This window comes from Medicago truncatula, chromosome 1 (assembly GCF_003473485.1).
Source record: "Medicago truncatula cultivar Jemalong A17 chromosome 1, MtrunA17r5.0-ANR, whole genome shotgun sequence".
In the NCBI taxonomy this organism is placed as follows: domain Eukaryota; kingdom Viridiplantae; phylum Streptophyta; class Magnoliopsida; order Fabales; family Fabaceae; genus Medicago; species Medicago truncatula.
Genome location: NC_053042.1, coordinates 52,057,374 through 52,080,842, shown reverse-complemented (window position 1 = coordinate 52,080,842; position 23,469 = coordinate 52,057,374). Strand labels below are relative to the sequence as shown.

The 23,469-nt window shown below is 31.5% G+C and overlaps 3 protein-coding genes across 3 annotated transcripts; 1 reads left to right on the top strand and 2 right to left on the bottom strand.

The window, feature by feature from the left end:
• Nucleotides 1-3,919: 3,919 nt before the first annotated feature.
• Nucleotides 3,920-5,440, bottom strand: LOC112418974 (uncharacterized). The gene is made up of 2 exons (XM_024775593.2): nt 4,456-5,440; nt 3,920-3,930 (listed from the first exon to the last, which is right to left on the bottom strand). Exons 1-2 carry the CDS (start codon nt 5,438-5,440, stop codon nt 3,920-3,922), a joined length of 996 nt encoding a protein of 331 aa, XP_024631361.2.
• Nucleotides 5,441-6,312: 872 nt separating this feature from the next.
• Nucleotides 6,313-7,227, bottom strand: LOC25485361 (glutathione S-transferase T3). The gene has a single exon (XM_039831435.1). It carries the CDS (start codon nt 7,225-7,227, stop codon nt 6,313-6,315), a length of 915 nt encoding a protein of 304 aa, XP_039687369.1.
• An 11,918-nt stretch (nt 7,228-19,145) lies between these two features.
• On the top strand, nt 19,146-21,693 carry LOC25485360 (uncharacterized). The gene is made up of 3 exons (XM_013614546.3): nt 19,146-19,870; nt 20,049-20,396; nt 20,489-21,693. Exons 1-3 carry the CDS (start codon nt 19,427-19,429, stop codon nt 21,104-21,106), a joined length of 1,410 nt encoding a protein of 469 aa, XP_013470000.1. The 5' UTR covers nt 19,146-19,426; the 3' UTR covers nt 21,107-21,693.
• The last annotated feature ends 1,776 nt before the right edge of the window (nt 21,694-23,469 follow it).

The following is a 23,469-nucleotide window of genomic DNA, read 5'->3' as shown; positions in this document are numbered from 1 at the left end:
TCAAATTAGAGTTGCGTGTACACCTCTTATTGTTATGAAGAATTCTAGAAAAAGTGGTGTAATCTATACTTGTATAATTTTTTTTTTTGGTAGATAGACGAAATGGCAAAGCCATTATAAACTCACACACATAAGTGGAGGTACCGGGGTTCGAACCCTGGTCATGGCATCCGGCCTAACAATTTCGGCATTTTGCCAGTTGAGCTAGGACTTCTGGATATACTTGTATAAATTTTAGTCCCTCCGTTCTGGATAATTAAGTCATTTGTTCATTTCAAATATATTAAGAAAAATGGATAAACGAAGGAGAGGGAGAAAAATAGGCTTAAGTGTTTTTGTTATATATTTGTGCATTCTTCATCATCACAAATGTAAAGTGAAATATATTGAATTATGAGTGATGAAAGTAATATTAATTAGGATTATAATTAAAAAAAAGCAATTAATATTATATTGAAAAATGAAATATATTATTTATTAAGAACATTTTTGTTACAAAAGGCTGAGTTATTATCGAATAATTGAAAAGAAAGTCTTAGAATTAATGTTTTTTTTAGAATTAAAATTAATCTTCTAGTCGTTTAAAAAAGAGAGTCAATGTTGTAGCAGTTTTCTGAAATAGTTTCCAAATGAAAAAAGGCACTGCCAAATTAGAGTTTCTCAAACCATTGTGATCCTAACTTGGGCATAGTTTTTCTCTAGACTTACATACGGTTTCATAGGAACAGTTCAACCGGTGTGTCACGTAATTTTTAATTAAGCAACATCATTTAAAGCAATTAAACGACTCTATGGCTTGGAACTTGAGAGTTTGCTCCTCATCAAGGTTTCAGATTCGATTCCTTCTGGTGTTAATTTGGATGGGTTAATTTAGCTTCTTCAAAAGAAAATTAAATGACTCTTTCTAGTACAAAACAGTATAAACAGTGTGTTTAACTTAGTTCAATTAATATTTGTTTCGTGGACAATATGCAAGGTTCGGAATTCAAATCACAACCACCACAAAAAAAAAAAAAAAAGTTCATTTAATATTTCTGGTTTATTATGAGTTTTCGGATGTTATTTTTTGAAGGAGTTTCAGATCTTATTATTTGTCACTTTATTTAGTGACAAAAAACAGTGAGTGCAAAAATATCAAGTAACTATGTATGATTTTATTTCCCCTAGCCATCATTGAAACTTTGAAATCATATTATGTCACTCAAAAACCCAACCATGTTGGTCCCTCACTTTCTTCATACATAAGACTTGACCGCTATACAACTTGAAACTATCCTTTCAAAAAAAAAAAAAAAACTTGAAACTACAAAACTAACAATATATGTGTAAAACAAAAAAAAATAAAAAAAAATGAAGAAGATGATGTAGAAAAAGTTGACCACATCCCACTTTTTTAAAAGAGATATTTTTCTTCTTCTTGTCCCTGTTCTTCATCTTGTTCTAAGATTAGTTGTAAAGCTGAGCCCACCACTGATCACACACACCAATCAAGAAGATGACTCGGTTTAACTACGTTCTTACATATGAGTGCTCATTTCTGATATCTCCATGTCATGATATATTTCTTTATGAACCCAAATCTGTATTGCACGTGCCTTTGTGTGCGTAAAGAGTAAGGTTGCTTGGTAGACCAAAGAAAGTGGCATATGGCTTGGGACCCAAAAACAAGACACCACGCTTTATTATAATATATTACCACTACATAAACTATACTCCTAGTAGAAGTAGAACATGGATGTTTTTATTTTGCTGTTTTAGTCAAACACAAGAAACATAGTAGCAACAAATGGACAAAAATATTAATTCTTTTTGGATGTTTAGCAGCTATCTCATTCTCATCAACTTGGAGAGAGTATCAACATGCATTTGTTGAAACAGTAAAAGAGAGGAAAACTATAAGACTGTATAAATTTCGATTTCGATTTCGATTTCCTACATGTTCTATATCATAAAAGAAGATATGATGCGCAATTTGTGAATTGGGATGAGTTACACATATTTCCCTTGTATGATGCTGTAAATTTTTGAGAAATTATATTGTACAACCATTTTTGTACAACTTTTGTACAAACTTCTCTCTCATACTCACATTATCTTCTTATTCTCTTTCTTTCTTTTTCTCTCTATTGTTTTTAACCAATAAAAAGATAACACAGCAAAGTTGTCCCAAAAATTATACTAAAAGAATTGTTCAAATATCACTACTTAAATCTTTTTTACACTGGACTAAGACACCATCCTCTTGCAAATAAAATTATTATCTTAACAAAAAAATATATGTTGCCCACATGCTTGAAAACATGTATTATTAAGTGATTTTACAAATGCAATTACGAACACAGCCTACAATCCCTAGAATCTATTTATTCTTTTTTATAAAAGAGAATTTATATATCTGAGTCACTTAGTTGGGTCCTAGAAATTTACCAGAAACAGCGTATGTCATGATATTCATAGACGCTGACATAAATATTCCAAACAAAAATTATTTATTTTATGAAAAAATCTTTTTTTAGTGACACATGTTGTAGTTTTTTCCTTGTATTTTCTATATTTGCTCCAGATCCAAAGTATCGCAAGTGATATTTACTACTTTAGCATTATAATGAGTAGCTACTGTAGCATTTGAAAATACTTTGAGAAACTTATAACACAAGGTGCCTTGCAAGTCCCCTATTTGCCAGCTTGGATTCTTTAATAAGGATATAGGTATTCACAATTTCACGTGCAATTCTTCAACATATATTCAGCTAAAATAACAATAGCATTAGTTAAGTGCTCAATGAACAAATTTTTTAGGATGAATCTTTTGAAAGAATTTGAATTTAATTTTTAATGAAAATAATACTCCCTCCGTCCTTTAATAAATGACACAGTTGACTCCATTACGCATTTCGATACATAATTTTGAGCTTAAATATCTTGAATAATATGTTAGAAAAAAATCATGAAAATTTGATATTTTGAAAATACTCATCGAGACGAATCTAATGATATCTTATATGATATTATTTATCTATGTATATTAGTAGAAAAATATGGTCAAAGTAAGCTAGGTCAAAATTGCAAATTTTCAAATAGGTCATTTATTGCAAATTTTCATATTATAGAATCATAAAATTAAAAACAAATACTTTAATTTAACTATCATTGACCTTTAGAGTTATAAAGAACTGGAAATTTATTTCTTAAATCGTGGATTGAATATTTTTTACCAAAAAAAATGTGATTTAAAGTTAATTGTTGTTATAAAAATATTTGGTTAAATATGCATGTTGCTCATATAAATATAAAATATTTGTCCTTGTGAACTTAGCTCGGTTGATTAAGACGATGTATAATATATACAAGTTTTGTGGTTCGAACTCCAGACACCACTAAAAAAATATAAGTATTTCAACTTTTTTATTTTGATCCACCTATAATGTTTCTTTGACTCTCGTCTCTCAAAAAATTTCCATTCACACTTTTGCTCTTTACTTAAAATCAAGTTATGAGTAACCTTTGTATTTTATATTGAGTTATTGCATGAATGTTTAAAAATTTATTATAAGAATCTCTAAAAAAATTACAATTTTTAAACATATAGTTAAATATAAATTTTTAAACCTAAAAACATAAATTAAAATGTTGCTGATGATAATAATTCAAGTCAGCGGTTGGAGGAGCTTATGGAAATACTTACAAAGTCAATCAAATTGTACTCCCATCAATTCATCAAGCCATGATTAATGTTATGGGTCCAAGCTGGACTCACTTAGATCACTTATTGTAAACCAGCATCCTAATTGATAATGACAGTACGCGAGAGCTTAAGTTCATGAGAAGGGGAAAAGTAAGTGTAAAGTTAGCAAAACTATTGTAGCTTCACTTGTAGAAGGTTGCAATTGAATTGGATTGAAAAAGTGATCCTTCTATTCTATCCATATCCTACATTTGAAAGTAATAGTACTAAGACCATTTACAATGGTAACTAATATTCAACAACCTTCAACACCCACTTTTTCAATTCCCAACACTCCACATCATTTTCTCTCTCTTAATTCAACACCCATTCAATTTTTACCTCTCCAATGGTTTTTTCATTCAACACCCTACCCCACCACCTTTTATTTCTTATTCTTATTTAATTTTATATTTTTGTTTTTATAATTACATAAAATTACAATTATCGATTATAATTAAATTAAAATGAAGAAACACTTAACAATTTTATTTTTTTTGTAAAAACAAAATTTATTTAAATAATTTATTTTTATTTTCTTAACATAAATAAAATGCAATACAACAAACTAAGTACGGGTCACACAAATAGCTTAAAATGCAAGACAACAAACAAGCACACAACACACAAGTAATTTACTTAGTACGATACAAATCATCTTCAATCGTGAAACATTCCAAACTTTGTCCATATGTGTTTCACTAGATCTGCTTGCAATTCGTGATGAACATTTGGATCACGCAACTCGGATCTAGCACGCACATGATTTGCAAAAGTGGGTAACACCTCGGTCGAGTATGGTTGCGCTGTACTAGATCCACTTCCCTCATATTGCTCAAAATCGGTCCAACGTTGAGCATATGTATCGCGTTCATCCTCAACAATCATATTATGCAATATGATGCATGACCTCATGATGATACCCAAATCGGCTATGTCCCACAAGCGAGCTGGTTCACGGATGATTTTAAATCGAGCTTGAAGCACTCCAAAAGCACGTTCGATGTCCTTCCGACAGCTCTCCTGATGTTTTGCGAATAACTTATCAGGTTCACTTTGAGGAAGTCTAATTGATTTGACGAAAGTTGGATAAGAAGGGTAGATACCATCAGCTAGATAGTATGCCATATTATAGGGACGTTGATTCACAAAGAAATTCACACGTGGAGCCTTTCCCTGTTCCACATCATCAAACACCGGTGACCGGTCTAGAACATTGATATCGTTCAACGTTCCTGGACATCCAAAAAAGGCATGCCAGATCCATAGATCATGAGATGCAACTGCTTCAAGAATAACTGTGGTGGTTCCCTTATCCCCCCTGGTGAATTGACCTTCCCATGCTTTAGGACAATTTTTCCACTCCCAATGCATGCAGTCAATGCTCCCGATCATCCCTGGGAACCCCCGCATTTCACTAACATGCAGTATTCTTTGAAGGTCATCTTGGTTTGGTGCTCTCAGGTACACTTCCTCATACAATCGTATGATTCCTTTACAGAATCTACGTAAGCACTCCAATGCTGTAGTACCTCCTATTTTGATGTATTCATCGACCGCATCTGCTGCCACGCCATATGCTAACATTCGCATTGCTGTGGTACATTTTGCTAACGGTGATATACCTTCTTTGTTGGCGGCATCAACTCGCTGGGTGAAGTAGTTATCAGTAATTGAAAGGTCTCCAACGATTCGAAGGAAAACATGCTTTTGCATCCGGTACCGACGATGAAACATTGCATCGTCATATGTAGGCTCATTGGCAAAGTAGTCGTCAATGAGTCTTTGGTTTGCCGCTGCATGATCTCTATTTAGATATTTTCTACTACGAGATCCACTACCTTCCTCTAATTCTTTTCGACGCTGAATGAATCGGTTGACGATATAAGTGTCTTCAATATCACGTTTTTGTTTGTAGGTTTCGATATCAAAAGGATCCATTGATAGTCTTTGGTGATATTGGAAGTAGATAGGAATGAGATTTGTGATATTGGAAATAGATAGGAATGAGATTTGTGATATTGGAAATAGATAGGAATGAGATTTGTGATATTGGAAGTAGACATGAGTCCCTATATATAAGTACATTGTGTGGACGACACTAACGGATTCGAAATAAGTTATTGTATTGTATTAAAGCAAACACTGATAATTATTAAAGCAAACAGTGAGGACTAGACAACACTCTGATAATTATTAAAGCAAATAGTGAGGACTACACAAGACTCTGATAATTATTAAAGCAAACACTACGGACTAGACAACACTGACAAATATTAAAGCAAACAGTCAGGACTAGACAACACTCTGATAATTATTAAAGCAAATAGTGAGGACTACACAAGACTCTGATAATTATTAAAGCAAACACTACGGACTAGACAACACTGACAAATATTAAAGCAAACAGTCAGGACTAGACAACACTCTGATAATTATTAAAGCAAATAGTGAGGACTACACAAGACTCTGATAATTATTAAAGCAAACACTACGGACTAGACAACACTGACAAATATTAAAGCAAACAGTCAGGACTAGACAACACTGATAATGTTGACGGAATACAAACAAATATTTGATTAAAATTAATTTTCAAACAGCTCACGCTCCAACTTCCCCAACAGCTCATTCTTCCGGTCATCGAGATGCTCTTCGTCCTTTAACTTTAGATACATTTTCATTTTTTTAGCTTGAGTCTTTTCTTGCAGCAACTTGTTTTTCTGTTGTTTCACCAAAGTTAACTCTTTCAATTGTTCAATCTCTTGCTCTTTTAATTCTTTGAATTGAACCCATTCCTTTTCCACCTTCTCCAATGTCTCGCCCTTGCTTTTCTTCTTTCCTTTTTTTTTAGCTGCATCCCTACCCATTGGACGAGCACTAGATCCTACAGAGTCCTCGTAAGATCTCTTAGATCCACTACTTCCTGAGTCAACATTTCCTCCCACTTGACTACCATACCGTGGTTGATCTCGGAGAGCGCGCCATTCTTCCATTAAAGTAAATTGAACATTCTTCCCACATCCATATAATTCTTGAGCTTTTTTGAAAACATCATCTTCCGACCAACCGCTTCCTTGCATACGCTTAGCGCTATCATAAGCACCAACCCATTTATTTATTAATTTGTTCATATAATTAAAACGGTTTCGGCATGCAACTACATCGCGCGGAGAATCGAATGAGCAATGCTCGTTACAATACTCAGCAATTTTACCCCAATATGCTTCACTTGTCTGGTTTCTTCCGACAACACTGCATGTTCCATATTTTATCCACCCACTAATTAACACCAAATTTTGTTCAGTGTTCCATGATGGTTGTTGGTTTCTCTTGCTCTTTGGAGTTGTATCCTCTGGAGTTGGAGCAACTTCATTATCTCGTGTCATTCCACCACGATTTATTTGTGATGAAAATTCAGGATATTCACCAACACTCTGAAAATTTTCATTCACCATTGGCATATAACCATTGAATGGGGGTGTTTGAGATGGATATCCCATCATAGATCTAAAATATGGATTAAAGTTGTTTGGAACAGAGGATGGGTGATTGAAATTTGAGGCAAAACCAAAATTAGACATGTTTTGAGGATTTTGGTTGGGGAATTGATTTGGGTTTTGAGGATGTTGGTTGGGGAATTGATTTGGGTTTTGAGGATGTTGGTTGGGAAATTGATTTGGGTGTTGATAATTGTTTGGATTTTGGTAGCTAAAATGGTAATCAGAAGAATTTTGGGTGTTGAATTGATTGTTAGTGGGATCCATTTCACTAAATAAACACTAAAACTTCAAAAGAAAGGCTAATACAAAGCTAATGATAAGATTAAGAGAGTGAAAAACTTGATTTTTTTTCTGCGTCCAAATCAAATGATCCAAGTCTCTATTTATAGAGAAAAAAAAATTACGAATTTTAGTAAAAAAAAAAAAAAAAAAAAAAATTATTTGCAATGAAATAATTGAGTCCAAATTATTAAGAAGATAAAAATCCAAGCAGCCAATCACATAATGCCATGTGTCTTGCTTTATCCATTTCCTCTCTTCTCTCTCCGCGTCGCCGTCGCCCACTCTCTCCTTCCGCGCGTGTAGCGCACGCGCCTGGCACAACAAATCCGCGCGCGCCACCTGTCCTCCGTGGCAGGATTCAACTTGTTGAACTCTTTCATCACTTCCCTCCTCCAACTCAGATTTTTCCTTCTTTCAACACCCTCCATTGCAAGGCTTCAACATGTTGAATCTCATATTCAACACCCCATTGTAGCTAGTCTAATAAATAAAGAAATTAATTAGATTAAATCTTTTAAATAATTGTCACTTTGTCATCAAAATCAAATAACAATGCATAGATGCACATTGTTGCATACTTTAAGGATAACTTTTTTGACGGTTTTAAGGATAAATTTGTAATGATGGTTATCTAAGTTTTTAATGTTAACCGAAAACTTCTCACAATCCCTTAAAAGAAATTGATACCACGTTGTCCAAGAATATGATAACAAATTAACGATAATAAATAGGATTCCTCAGGATTTAATAAATATGATATAGTTTTTTTAAACAAAAATATGAAATGCCAACATGTGTGTTTTGAGCAGGTGTTAATAATATACCAAAGATATAAGTTTTTTATTGAAAAGTTCTGTTTTTTTTAAGGTTAATAATTATCGTTTATAATATATAATTGCTACTAACTCACTTGGGTTGGTTCGGTGGTATTGCCTTGGGAACGTGCTCTTCATCGAGGTCTCAGGTTCGATTCTTCCCCGTATCAATTTAAATGGGTTAGTTTAACTTCTTCAAAATATATATATATATATATATATATATAATTACTACTTATAGATTTCTTAAAATGCGACTGATGATCTTATACAATTATAAAGAAAAAATTAAGAATGTCATTTAAAAATAGATATATCTATTCTCCGAAACAAAAATAAAATAGATACATCAAAAAAATAGTTTGTTGTCTTATCATTATATAGGTCTTGTTATCATTAATTATTTTTTACATTTTTTGAAATTTTGTATATCTTCATCTCTTTAAATGAAAAAAATTGAAAATATCATAAAAAAAATAAAATAAAAAGATCCTGGCTTCCAGCATGCGCTTTTAAGAAACAAGTTAGGATTACTCAACAAAAATATACAATATAGAAGATCAGGAAGAAAAAGTTTAATGGTAAGTGAAGCCTTTGTCGATAAGGAACACCAATTTTGTCTACTGCATATAAGAAAAAAGCAATAGTGTGGCCCACTAATTAGTAGTAATTACCTTTAAAAAAAAAAAAAAAATCTAGTAATTATTTCCTATAGCTGTAAGTATGGAGGCGCCCACACCTTTATGATAAATGTCTGAGTTTGATTATCATGCAAACGCCACAATGAAAGTGAATAAATAGCACTTTTTGTCCTTTAAAAAAAAGAGAAAATGCTAACCGGTGCTCCCGGGGCACTGGTTAAGGATGTGAAAAAGAAAATTATATGAAAGTTAATGTATTGAAATAATGTAATTAATTGATAATAAAGTCAAAAACAGTTTCCTTTTATGGTAATAATTCCCTTTTATGGTATGCTTAACCAATGCCTCAGGGGCACTGGTTAGCAGGACCCAAAAAAATTAGCATTTTTTGTGTGTGTTTTTGGTTCTAAGCTGTTAAAGTAAAAGTGAATTGAATATAAAATGATGCATATTTGGATGTATTTATGTAAAGTAAATTTAAAGATAAAATTAATTGTAAAAGATAAACATTTTAGTTTCAAGTGAAATTAATTTTTTATGCAAAATCAATTCACTTTTAAATCATTGAAACATTTTAAAATCAATTCTCTTTTAAAAGAATCAATTCCAAAGCCCCTAGAATCACATTTCACCCTCCAAAATTGAAAACAAACATATTCCTAAATGAGGATTAGTTGGACTCGAGCAACAACGACAACAAAATATTTAGTGCCTGTTGTAAACTCGAACAATAAAACCACACCAATAAACTAAATGTGTGCAGCAAAGGAATGAGCAATCAAGAGCAAAACAATCTCAAACAACAACCAAAAAAAAATAGACCTAGATCTAAGTGTGAAGCAACACCACAAACATAATTAAAGCAACAAAGATAATAAAAGAAGAGACAAAACAACACACCAATATTTGTTTATCCAGTTCAGACAAATTTATCATACATACAGAGGTTAGAGCAATTCTCCAATCCAATATGATGAAAGTGATACAAATAGGTTACAAGAAATTAACTTACAAGTTCACAAAGATCAAACCCTAATTTCTCATGTCACTCTAGCCCGCAATGAATGCTAATAGAAAACAATACAAAAAGTTTTTTTTATCCTTCCTTTAATGAGATCTCACTACCCAAGGTGTTTGTGAAGTGTTTCCAAACCTAAAAACTTTTTCACCAAAGACGCTCAACCTAATGCTCTCTCATTTGATTTCTTAAGTTTCTCTCTCTTGAAGCTTGTCCAAAAAATTAAAGTATGAAGTCTTAAATAGAGTTCTGACCCAGGCAATATCGTGTCACAATTTTTCTGAATCGTGCTAAGATTTGAGCTCATGCTCAATATTGTACTAGCCCTTATCCTCAAAATAACGCCATGATTTTCTCCTTTCACGCCATGTAAAAATGCAAAACAAACTCCAAAATCAAAATTAAAATTGTGTCACGATTTCTTTAAATTGTGACAGGATTTTTAACTAATTTCATCATCAATTTTTTTTTTTTTGTTCTGGCTTTCATCATCAATTTTAAGCCAATATCAATGGTACGTGTTGGCAAAATAAAAATGTAGGGCTCGTATAGTTTTGTTTTGTAATGATGAGGCACTATTTTGAATCATATATACTACTACTTTTTTTTTTTATCTTAATTACACTTTTATCTTGTTTTCTTGAAGAATAAAGTTTTGGTGCCTTTATTTAAAAATCATGTTTTTAGGCTCCAATTTCACATATTTTTCTGAAATTTTCTTTCACTTAATTACATCCCATTTTAGAGTATTTTTACAAGTATATTATATTCATTACTAACGTGGCAACTTTTACGAGATTTCTTTTGTTAGCATGAATATTCAGTATAATCATATTTGTGTTGCTACTTCATTAATAAATATGTTACATCAGTAAAACTGACCTCAAAATAAAATACAGTGAAAAAAAAGTAGACTGAAAGACATAAACATTTTAATCTAGCTGGCCCCGCTATCGAAGAGTAGGAAATAAGCAGCAATTAAAATAAAAAGGTGTATTTTAGATTTTTTTTTCTAGTAGTTTAGTGACTAAAGGTCATACATTTAAATGTAAGTGGGATGTTCGGGGTTCGAACCTCCTGCATAAATTATACAATATTTCAACTAAATGAATTAATCTCATGGGGACAGTGTATCTCGGATTCTAGTTCTAATTGATAAATAAACAAGGAGACGACAAAATCCCAACATGAATTCCTTATCAAATTTTATCAATGATTAACGCTATATTGAATGGATTAATATATGTAAAGTTTAAATAACTGTCATTATTTATAAATAAAATATGTCCTGGTAATAAAAAATTTGTCATTATCATCGATTATTAATTCTTTTATTTTCATTTAGGTTTTTTTTTTTTTTTAATAAGCCAAAATATTTTGTATTATCAAATATAGGCTTAAATAAGTCTTTCGTCCCTGTAAATATAATTCATTTAAATTTTCGTCCTTAAAGTTATTAATCCTTCCAATCTGCCGCTGCAAATATTAATCATTTGACTTTTGGTCCTAATTATGTTTTTTTTTGCTAAGGTGGGTTGTCATTAGCGACGTGGTGTCCATGTGGCAAGTGATGATTGAACGAGGTGGTTGACTTAAATATGTTTTTTGTCCCCACAAATATATATCATTTGAAATTTCGTCCACGAAGTTACTAATCAGATGTAATTAGGACCATTTTTCAAATGATTAATTTTTGCACTGGCAGATTGGAAGGATTAGTAACTTCAGCGACGAAAATTCAAATGACCTATATTTACAAGGACGAAAGACCTATTTAAGCCTTAATTATAAGTAGATTTTATTTTTTAGGTTCATTCAATTAATAATATATGTGGTTCATACTAATGATGTATTGTCGACCACATACATCATTAATTGAAGAACATAAAAAGTTAAATTTATCTGTAATTGACAACGGAGGAAGTATTATTAAATGTCTAATCAAGTTGGGATTCTTATTGGTGGCTAAAAGCTAACAACGCCACTCTTGTGTATGGTTCTTAGAGATGGTGGTCGGACTCTTTGTTATGTTTGGGTATCGGCTAATCATTTCAACTGTAATTGCATGACTGACTGATTGTATTTTAAAGTAGCCTTTTCTAATACACCTTATATTAAAGAGGTTCCACTATCGTTCTTAATATATTCCATTTTTTATTCTTAAAAAAAGTACAAGATATAAAAAATTAGTCAAACAAAATACTAGTTACAAATCACCAAGAACAAAATAACCAACTCAAAGAGGTTGCAAATCATTAGACATCAAAGCCCACATAATTCACCATCTAAGAATATGGCACATCATTGAAATTCAAAACAAAACGAAATACAAAAGCACCAAAATTAAACCACAAACTAACGATTAGACCACACTGATTAGTTGATAATCGAAACTTGTCGATTTTGCTTTGAGCCATCACTAAGTATGGACTTTCATCTTGTCCACAATCTATTCTATCGATTCTTTTTGACGTAATAATCTACTGTCAGCTTATTTTCATAATAACCAAATACAAGTCAATCAAATAGTAATATGCAATCTCTCGTCCTTGAATTGTTCTCTTATGTTTTATCTATGGCTCAATGTGTATGCCATTATCTAAGACTTGTTCACCTAGAATCAACTCGTCAGGGGTTTCTTAGACAAAACACATTTTTTTGCTTGGATCATCCACAACAGAGCATCTTAAATTGGGAGTTTAAATTGAATTCATATGTCCAGATCACTTATTTTACCGTAATACTTAATAAACATTAATTTTCTCCAACCAAACACCTTAAAAGAAATTATTAAATAGGTCCCACAAATATTTTTGTATCATTACATTTCAACAAAATTTATTTATTTTATTAAATTTTTTTAAATGGAACCCATGAAAAATGAAAAGTGAGAGTGTGCTTCCATAGCCACCCATGTATTATACTCTACAATGGGGTGCCTATTTAATGTGGTGCTAAATAGGTGAAGCACCCACCATTGTGGATGGTTTTAGATAGGGATGTAAATGGATATCCATGGATGCGGATAGTGTGAAATCCGTGTCCGCTCCGTTAGATAAATATGAAATCCGTACCATATCCATATCCGTGCGGATATCAATTTAGCAGGTAATCCGCGGATTTTTAGGTATCCGCGGGTTTATACAGATATCCATGGATAACATTTATAAAAATAAAATAAAATTTTTGTTTGATTTTTTTTTTTAGCTAAAATTTAGAAACAAAGGTTCTTCATATGTATTTTCTTTTCTTTTTAGCAAAACATCATAGTCATACATTACAATAACAACAAAGATCATTGACTCAACAAAAACATAAATAAAGTCTCTTACATTTAATAAAAATAAAGTTCTTTGATTTAACAAAAACATAAGTAAAACCATCATATTCAACATAAGCAAAACTTTTGCTTCAACAATCCCAACCACTTTCATTTCCTTTTAAAGGAGCGTAATAACTGATAACACTCACAATATATCTAGGGTGTTTTCTTAGGAAGTTGAATGATATTGAGGTTATTGATGTAACTTACTCAGTTTAATAGAGGGTATGGATGTCCGCGGGCGTGAATATCATTAAATCCGCATATGTATCCATTAATTAGCGGGTAGTTAAAAAATCCGTTTATTTTATCCATGGATATTCATTAAGCTATCCGCTCCGTGCCCGTGATGGATTTTATCCGCGGATATCCACGGGTGCGGATTTTTTTGCCATCCCTAATTTTAGAAGCTCATATAAATAAAGAAGAATATGTTTGGTAAACGTTATTTTGTTACGAGCTTATAGTTTATTTTTACTTGCTTATAACATTTTTTATAATCTGATTCAAGTAGCTTCAGAACAATAAAAAAAGGTAGCTTATAGTTTAAAGCGTATCATTTTTCTTGAAAATTTTTCCCTTGTAAACATTACAAATTTAACCGGTTAGATTATCCGTTATCAACTAAAAAAACTAGTTTATTAGTTATCTATTATAGTTTCATCTTCTTATTAACTAACTTGTCAATAATTCACTATTTTTTTCACCAATCAGAGCCACAACTTTTAGATGTTCAATTTTCTCATCACTTTGTCAAACCTCTTTGCTCGGATAAGGTTAAAGAAGAAACAAATAAGTTTTAAAAAAAAGTAAGGCAAAATTAACATTGTGTTTTTTATCTTAATTTTTGATAACGATTTCGTCTTTTATCTTTTTTTTTTAATATTTTTTTCCTTTTGATCAATTTATGTATGTATTTTTATGTTCCAAATCTATTATTTTATATCAATACGAGCTCTTAATGTTTAAATATATGATTCTTCACTCATGTTTTCATACAAATTATAGATTTGTTGTTTGAAATACATATAAAAAATATCAAAAAACATAACTGTCGTGAAAATAAGATAAAAAATAAAATCATTATATGAAATTGGTTTAAGGAAACACAAGAATGGTTTTATCAAAAAGTAAACATGTTGCAGAGCGAAATATATTGGATTAATAAAAAGCATGAACATAAGCAAAGAGCTGTAACTATACACCTTCTAGTCACTATTATAAACAAAAATCTCATATTCATATTCATTGAATAAGTGACGTATTTGATTTATAATATAGACTAAATACATCAATTATTCAATAAATCTGAAAATGAAATTTTCGATTATAATAGTAATTAGAGGGTTTATGCATTATAGATGTTGAAGCTTGTTTGGTTAATGGGATGCACCTCATAAGCATAAAGTTAAAACGCGTTAAATTGGGGCTCCATTGCATAAAAAAAAAACATTGAGGAGCTCCAACAACACTCTCTATTTTATTGAGTAAAATCAATGTGGATGCCACACTTTAAAAATAGGATCAACATAAAATGATGAGACACACATATGTTTCACCGAATTAAAGAGGAGGGTTTTTGAGTGAGTGTTAAAAAGAGAGCTTTACTAGTTAATTTCCTTCTCGAAAGTTGCATAGAGGAGATCAACATCGGATACAACTCTAAGTTTGGCCATAAAGTTGCACATTGATCCCCTTCTCAAAAAGTGTGGCAAATATACTGCTTTGCTCAATCAATTCTTTCATGTCATGAATCAAAACAGCAAGAATATGAAACCTTATGGATGGACATTTTATGAGGTCTATACCATGTAGCAAATGAGTTCATCAATGTCCATCAGTTTAGCTAACAACAAACATTGGTAAATAGCGAGTAACTCAGCTTGAAGAATATGAAAATAATTATGGATAGCCTGAAAACCTTGAGAGGTAAACACCTACATTATTTCTTAAGACACCGTCGAAGACAACTCTAATAGGAAAGCATGTGTAGCTTACATCAACATTAAAGATGACACTAAAATGACTGTCTTATTACACTTTAGTCAATATCAATTAAATGAAACTTAATTTTCACAAGAGTAAATTCAAACAAACACTAAATGAAATTAAAATCACACAACTAATGCTAACAATACACTCAACAATTTTTTTCAAACATAAAAAATAAAAAAATACACTCAACAATTTATACTCTCTCGTTTCTAAATATAAGCAAATTTGACTTTTTAGATTCATTCAATTAATAATATATGTGGTCCTTAATATAAACTACATACATCATTATTAATTAAATAAATTTAAAAAGTCAAATTTACTTATATTTTAAAACGGAGAAAATACTACGGTAGTATTCAACGATTAACTACTGGGGGACAAACTGTGACATGGGGATGAAGGGAGTACGCACGCTTATCGCTATCCTCGGGTGGGATGATCGAGAGGGAATAGGAGAGTCTGTTGAACACAAAAGAAAAACGCAGGCACCAATGAGGAATGCAGGCTTAGAAGCCAGACTCGACCGTTACTCTTCCTAATTCCCATAAAATATATGCCTATTGTATTGCCAGTTTGTAGCTTCTTAGCCTCCTTCGACTAAGACAATTCACTTTCCACCAAGTATGGCCTACGGCTCAAGAAAAAAGGTAATCCATGGTTAGCTTACCATGCCATTTTATCGTTTTCCTCTTACACACACATGCTTCTATTTTTTTTTTTTTTTTAAAGTATGCTTCTATAAATTCCCTTATTTTTTTTGACGTATTTGACAATATACATTATTGACTTAAGATACTTTGAACATGTTTTTCTAATTCACAAAGATAGATAATATCATGTAAGATGTTGTTGGATTCGTTTTGATAAATATTAAATTTTCATAAAAAAAATCTAATGGAGAATTGAAGATATCAAAGATAAAACATATGCATTGGTACGTGTGTCAAAGTTAACTAGGTCATCTATTGAAGAACAGAGGGAGTAGCAAATATCTTTTTTCAATTTCACAAGTATATATTAGGATTGGTTTGAAAGATAAATTTAAGAGGTAAAGAAGCGTTAAAACACTTGAACAATTTCATGACTTGATGATATTCATTGCGAATTGATTGACATGGATAGGTTCCGAGTAACATTTACCCTTAGAGAATTAGAAGTACTCGACTCGTGATATAAGGTTGCCCCCAAAATTAACATTAAGGAGAATCGAACTAGGTTCTAAATCAATACCACCAAACAAACTCAAATGAGTTAAATTAAAATTGGTATTAAATCTTAAAAGGGTGTTGTTGGTAAAGTTTTTAGCAAACATTTTATGATTTGTATATAGAATGATGCCGATATGGATTACTTACATTCTAAAATTAAAAAAATTTAAAATTTAGAGAATGAATAATCGAACAAAAAAAGAAGATCGAGATATTTCGAATGAAAAAAATGGAGATATTTCGAACAAAATTTGATGATGGTTTCGGTAAAAATAGCGGATAGCTGATAAGTTAGCTGACAATTTATAGCAGATTATAATGAAAATTTCCATATGAGCAATTTACTACGGTAGTGATTTTGAAGGAAAAAAAATGCGAGAAGAATGACATTTAAAGATGGGTCATACTAACAAGTGCCTTTAGGTAAAAAAAATGTTACTTTTTGTTGTTTCAATTTGTTGAATGCACAATTTCCAATATAAGGTTTTCATTTTAAACTTCTTAACAAGTCTTGTTAGCATTTTCCTTTAAGAATAAATAGGTGGATGTTTATTTTGTTTGGTTTTTCTCATGACAATAGTTAAGAAAACTATAAATATAAAAATTGTCTAGAAAATATAAGTTTTGACATTTGATTAAGTGATAATTACACCACTTTTTATAAAATATTACTCAATCCGTTTCAAAATACATGTCTAAGTGAACCACTTCACACATCCCAATCACAATTTTGACTGTTAATTTCTTTGATTATATAAAATAAAAATTTATAAAAATTTAATATTTTGAAAATATTTGTCGAGAAAAAATCAAACAATGTCTTACATGCTAATATTTGTATTTATAAATTAGTTAAAAAATATGATCAAAATAAGTTAAGTGAATAATGTACATTGCAAAAATTGAACATATATTTGTTTTGAATTGTTAAACAATACTCTAAAATACTATTTAGCATCCAATTTTTTTTAAAGAATAAAGTAGGTGGATGTTATTAATGTAATCCTTATTTATTTTTGTTATAATATTTGATTTCACTTGAGGTTATATTGTGACAAATACAATGACTTGTTTTTCACACATCTTTTAAATTAAAGACTACTTCATATGCATTTGATAACACACACACATCTATCAACTATCTATAGTCAACCATCAACTATCCCATATAAATCACAACTCTCATTCGCACCTTTCTAGTAAACAGTAACTTATAAATAATCAATGGGGATTTTTCCTAATCTCACAAAGGGTAACTAGTGTGATACTATTCCCTCTATTCCAAAATAACTAGCATTGTTTGACTATGTACATTATTTACATCATGTATTTTTGACCATATGTTTATATAAAAGCAAATGCTATTATTAAAATGTTGGATCTGTTTCAGTCAATATTTTTAAAATATATATTTTTTAAATAATTTTTATTTATAAAAAAATAAATATATAAAAGAATAAAATTGTATATTGACGTTTATAAAATAATCAACAATTCCATAAATCAATTATTTTGAAACAGAACAAGTAACAAAAGACGAAAATTTGAACAAGTTGTTAGAAAAAAATTGACTATTTTTAATTGTTTTTAATTGTTTTTCTATGGTAACCTTTTTTTTAATTGTTTGTTTCTCTATAGTAACCTTTTTAATACTCACAAAAAGTCAAACCTAATATGTGTCTATGATAATGGATGTTATTATTACATGTTCGGGTTGATAAATGCAAGTATAATTAGTTTTGTTATGATTCTATTGTAGTTTTGATTTGATATGAACTTTTTATTTCGATGTATTGGAACAAAAAATTTGACAAAAACAAAATGATTTTGTTTTATTCAAATATATTTAACATTGCTAAAAATGTAAATGATGAATCTGTGAACAAATTTACAATATGGTAATACATAAGTTTTTATTTTATTTTTAGAGATCGTAATACATAAGTTAGATGCCTGCACATATATATGATAGAATCTAAGTCACTGAAATATACATATATACTCGGATTATAACGTTGACGCTCAAATCATTTATTAAAAGTTAATTATTCTACGATAAAATGAGTAATAAAAGTTGAAAATTTGAGTAATTTGTTAAAGTAGACTCTTTTATTGTTTGTGTTTTTACGGTAACCTTTTTAAAACTCACAAAAAGTCAAAACTATTAACCAAATAGAGTAATTTTTGGTAAAAAAAAAAAAACTAAAGAAAGATTTTACAAAACTGAAATTTCAATTTCAATTTCAATTATTACAAGGTGACAACTAAGGTATCCATGGAAGAATGGTGGGTAATTTACCCCAACCAATACACATAAGCACATTTTTAAGTGGTATCCATGAACTATCTTGACCCCACCAATAAACTGCTCATTTTCATTGGTTGGTGGGTAAATTACCCACCATTCTTCAAAGGTAATCTAGAAAAAACCTTATTACAAACTACTCATAGTAAGTTTTATTAAAAACAATACTCCACTAGATAATAAAGTAAAGTCAAAGAAAACAAAGAGACAGACAATCTAGTTAATTAATTAATTAGTAATAAAAAAAATAAAAATATTGTGAAGCCTTTTCACCCCTCCCAATCCCATAAAGCAGCAAATACCATTCTCTTTCTTTCTTTCTCTGTCTGCGCGTTTTTTCCCTTTTTCTCTCTCCTTAAACCGTTTCCCCACTAACGCACACAAACCACAGACCACACCTCACACCTCACACCTCACTCACTTCCTTTTTCTCCTTCCACATTTCACACACACTCTCTCTAACTCTTCTTCACTCTCCATAACTGTTTCTCTTTATGAACCTTCCCTTCATTTTCATTTTCATTTCACCATTCACTTCAACACTTAGCTTCTCTTAATAACGCTTTCTCTTTCTCAATTTTTTCTCTCATTTTCTTCAATTATTATTATAATGGAAAAGAAACAGGGTTTCTTCTCTGCACTCAAAGAAGAAGTAGTTCGCGGCCTCTCACCTTCTCGCACTCGTTCTCGTTCTCGTTCCCGGTCTACTAGCCCGGCCCGAACCGGTTCACCTATGACCGGTCTATTCACTCGAAAGAAAAACCATCCAAACCCCAACCTAGACTCTTCACTGGCAAGATCCGGTGGTTTAAGGCCGTTAGGAGAGACACTAACGCCGTTAATTGAAGGACCTGATTCAGAAAACGGGGATCTAAAACGAATCGGGTCGGGTTTAGGAAACTGGATGAAGGATCAGCTATCACGTGCTCCTTCCGTTTCGTATAAGAGGTCTGATCTGAGACTTCTGCTTGGTGTTATGGGTGCTCCGTTAGCTCCTTTTCATGTTTGCTCCACTGACCCACTTCCTCATCTTAGTATCAAAGATACTCCAATCGTGAGTTTCTTCCTTCATTTTTTTACTTTTTTATGCATAGACAAAGTGTTGTGTTTTTTTCTTCTTCTATTTTTAATGTTGTAGTTAAAATTTGATGTCGTGTGCATTTATGTATGTGTTTCGTGAAATTGTTCAATTATGGAATTTCTGATGCTTTTGTTCATGGATACTGTTGCAGGAAACATCATCTGCGCAGTATATATTGCAGCAGTACATAGCGGCATCTGGGGGGCAGAAATTGCAGAACTCTATACGAAATGCTTATGCGATGGGGAAGGTTAGAATGGTAGCTTCTGAATTTGAAACTGCAACTAGGGTAGTGAAGAATCGGAATGCTTCTAGATGTGCAGAGTCTGGTGGATTTGTGCTGTGGCAGATGAATCCGGATATGTGGTATGTTGAGCTTTCTGTTGGTGGAAGCAAGGTTCATGCTGGTTGCAATGGAAAGCTTGTTTGGAGGCACACTCCTTGGCTTGGTGCTCACACCGCAAAGGGACCCGTGAGGCCTTTGCGCCGTGCACTTCAGGTTAAACTCTGTTCCGGTGTTTTTTCTGCAAATGTGGCATTTGTTTCCTTTTTTCTCTTGTCTTAGATGTGGTCATATTTGTTTATTTTTAGGGCCTTGACCCGCGAACCACTGCTAGCATGTTTGCTGATGCCAGATGCATAGGAGAGAAGAATATCAATGGTGAGGATTGCTTCATCCTTAAGCACTGTACAGATCCGGAAACACTGAAGGCTCGGAGCGAGGGTCCTGCTGAGATTATTAGACATGTCTTATTCGGATACTTTAGTCAGAAAACTGGGCTTCTTGTTCACATTGAGGATTCTCATCTGACCCGCATACAATCCAATGGAGGTGACGCGGTTTATTGGGAAACAACGATCAATTCATTCCTTGATGATTACAGGCCTGTGGAAGGGATCATGATTGCCCATTCAGGGCATTCTGTGGTGACTCTTTTCAGGTTTGGGGAGATGGCCATGAGCCATACCAAAACAAAAATGGAAGAAGCCTGGACAATTGAAGAGGTTGCGTTTAATATTCCAGGTCTCTCGTTAGATTGCTTCATTCCCCCAGCCGATTTGAAGACAGCTTCTGTCAGTGAAGCTTGTGAACTTCCTCAAGATGAAAGAGGAAAGAACTCACTTGGAGTACATCGAACCAAAGTTGTTGCACTGGAGAAATCACACGATTGCAGCATTGATAAGATGATATGGAAGATGGAAATCTAATGATGACAATAGGATCAATTCAAGGCAATTGTTCATAGCAGTCACTAGTTTTTGACTACTAACGTTTAGATTTTAATTTTAGAATAGGGGTTCAGTTGGTTATTTACATGTCGAAGTTTGTTTATGCCTCTATATATAGTCTGTAAATAGAGCATAAAAATTCACAGGTGTTATGCATGCCTGAGTGAATATTTATACTCGATGCAGAATCCAACAATGGAGTTGGAGCTTGATTTTCCAATTCGGGATAGAGCAAAATGGAGGTTAAATTTTTAGTTTACCTTCCATAAATGTGGGAAGGTGGTGAAGCTTTGGTATAGTAGAGCCATTAAACTTTTGTTACTTAGGAACTTATCCAAGTTCAGTGTTGGTGGTGGTAATATTAAAGAGTCTGCCACTGACCATAGTCAAGTTTGATGCTAACAGCTTCTATGTGGTGTAGAAGTTATTTATTTCTTTGGAAATGTAATGTAACAATGGTGTTTTTGATAGCTGGGATAGTATAGAGTGGTTTACTGAGACAATACTCAGTTTTCATTGATGTACCCAACATCTCTAATATCAGTAATTTTTTTCTATTTGTGTTATGATCCTTTTTTTTTTTTTTTGTCAGTTCTCCTGAAAATGAAACTGTCAGATAACGAATGGTCTTGATAGGTACTATATGTTATCTTTGATCTTTCCATTATTTTTCCTACGAAGTTGGTGAACTGTACATAATAGCCTTAATTTGGTTATTTTTGTATTTTGCATCAGATATTAAGTTTAATACGCAGTGATTTAGTTGTAAAAATCAATGTGAAGAAGTTCGTCTTTGTTTCTTGCTAAAATTCATTAAAATTATAGTACTAGTATACATGTTCTATTTTAATTATGAAAATATTTCGTGCCATATCTATTTATTATATTACTAATAGACAAAATTGTCTAAAGTGTGAGACAATCTATGAGTTGATATGGAAACTCATAATAATTTGTTGTTCATGTGCCTACAAGGAATAGATGCTTCTTTGCCTTGTTAGAAAAACAGCTTCTCTCCTGAATAGCATGTGTGCTTCCCTCTTTTTTATCGGTCTTGGTCAAATGAGCATATTATGTGATGTAAGAGTAAAATGAGAGCCTAATTGGGAATATAACTTTATTAAAATAGTACTTATGTACTATAGTAGTGAATGGAAGCAGAAGGAATTCAGTTTAAGTATGATGAATAAACGATGGCATTTCACATGGGAAAGGTCAATCTTTTCCTATCATGAAAAAGTTGGTATTTAACCATTAGATTAAATCAATAAAACAATTTTATCATACTCTCTCCACACTAGATTTTTGTACACACTTTTACTACCATTCCAAACATTCTAAAAAGTTTTTTTAGTATAAAAACAAAAAAATTAGATAATATATTTTGAAAATAAAAAACTTATTTTCCAGAATTTTATTTTATTATAAAAATAAAAAACTTTAATTTAAAAAAAATTAGGATTTTTATTTTATTTTTCAGAATATCTCATTTTATTACAAAATTAAAAAAAAAAATTAGAAATAAAAACTTATCTTAGTTTCCAGAATTTTATTTTTATTGAAAAATAAATAAATAAATTTTCAATTTTTCAAATTTTTTTCTAACATTCAAAAAATGAATTACAGAATTTAAAAAAAAAATTATCTGAATTTTTTTCGATTTTTTTAATTTCTGGAAATTAATTTTCAAAATTTTTAAAATTGTTGGAAGATAGTGTGAAGAAAAATCTAGTGTTGAAAGAGCATGTTAAGAATATGTTCTTCACTTAATCCAATCATTGAATCCAACTTTCCTATAGTGGAAAATGATTGGTTTTTCCCATGTGAAATGACACATGAATAAACATAAACAATAAATAAAGTAAAATTGGTTTGGTCTCTGATGAATGCCATCCCATGTGTGTGTGAAAGCGTGAATATGGAATGACCACGAGGTTGGTCGTTGGATTCCTTCTTCAAACTCCAAAGTGATGTAACACTCACACCTTCGTTTCCTTTTCTTGCTCATTCCTTCTCACAAATATTTTTTCCTTTTTCTTTTTTCAAAAGCAGTTAGTTTGTTATATTGAGCTTCTTTTTTATTTTTCGTAGTTTTAGTATTTTTCTTCCTCCTTCATGGGGTAGTTGGATCATGTTGTGTATGTGCATTTATATTATTGTTAGGCCTATTTTCGATGCCATGTGAATTACGTTGTCTATAGTAATTTGGTAGTAATCTGGAAACCTACCTTGTGTCCGGATGAAGCTCATCAACTCTTCACAACATGTTATTGCAAACTGTCATTCTCAATAACATAGATATAACCATATTTGACAAATGTTATAAATGCATCATATTTGAC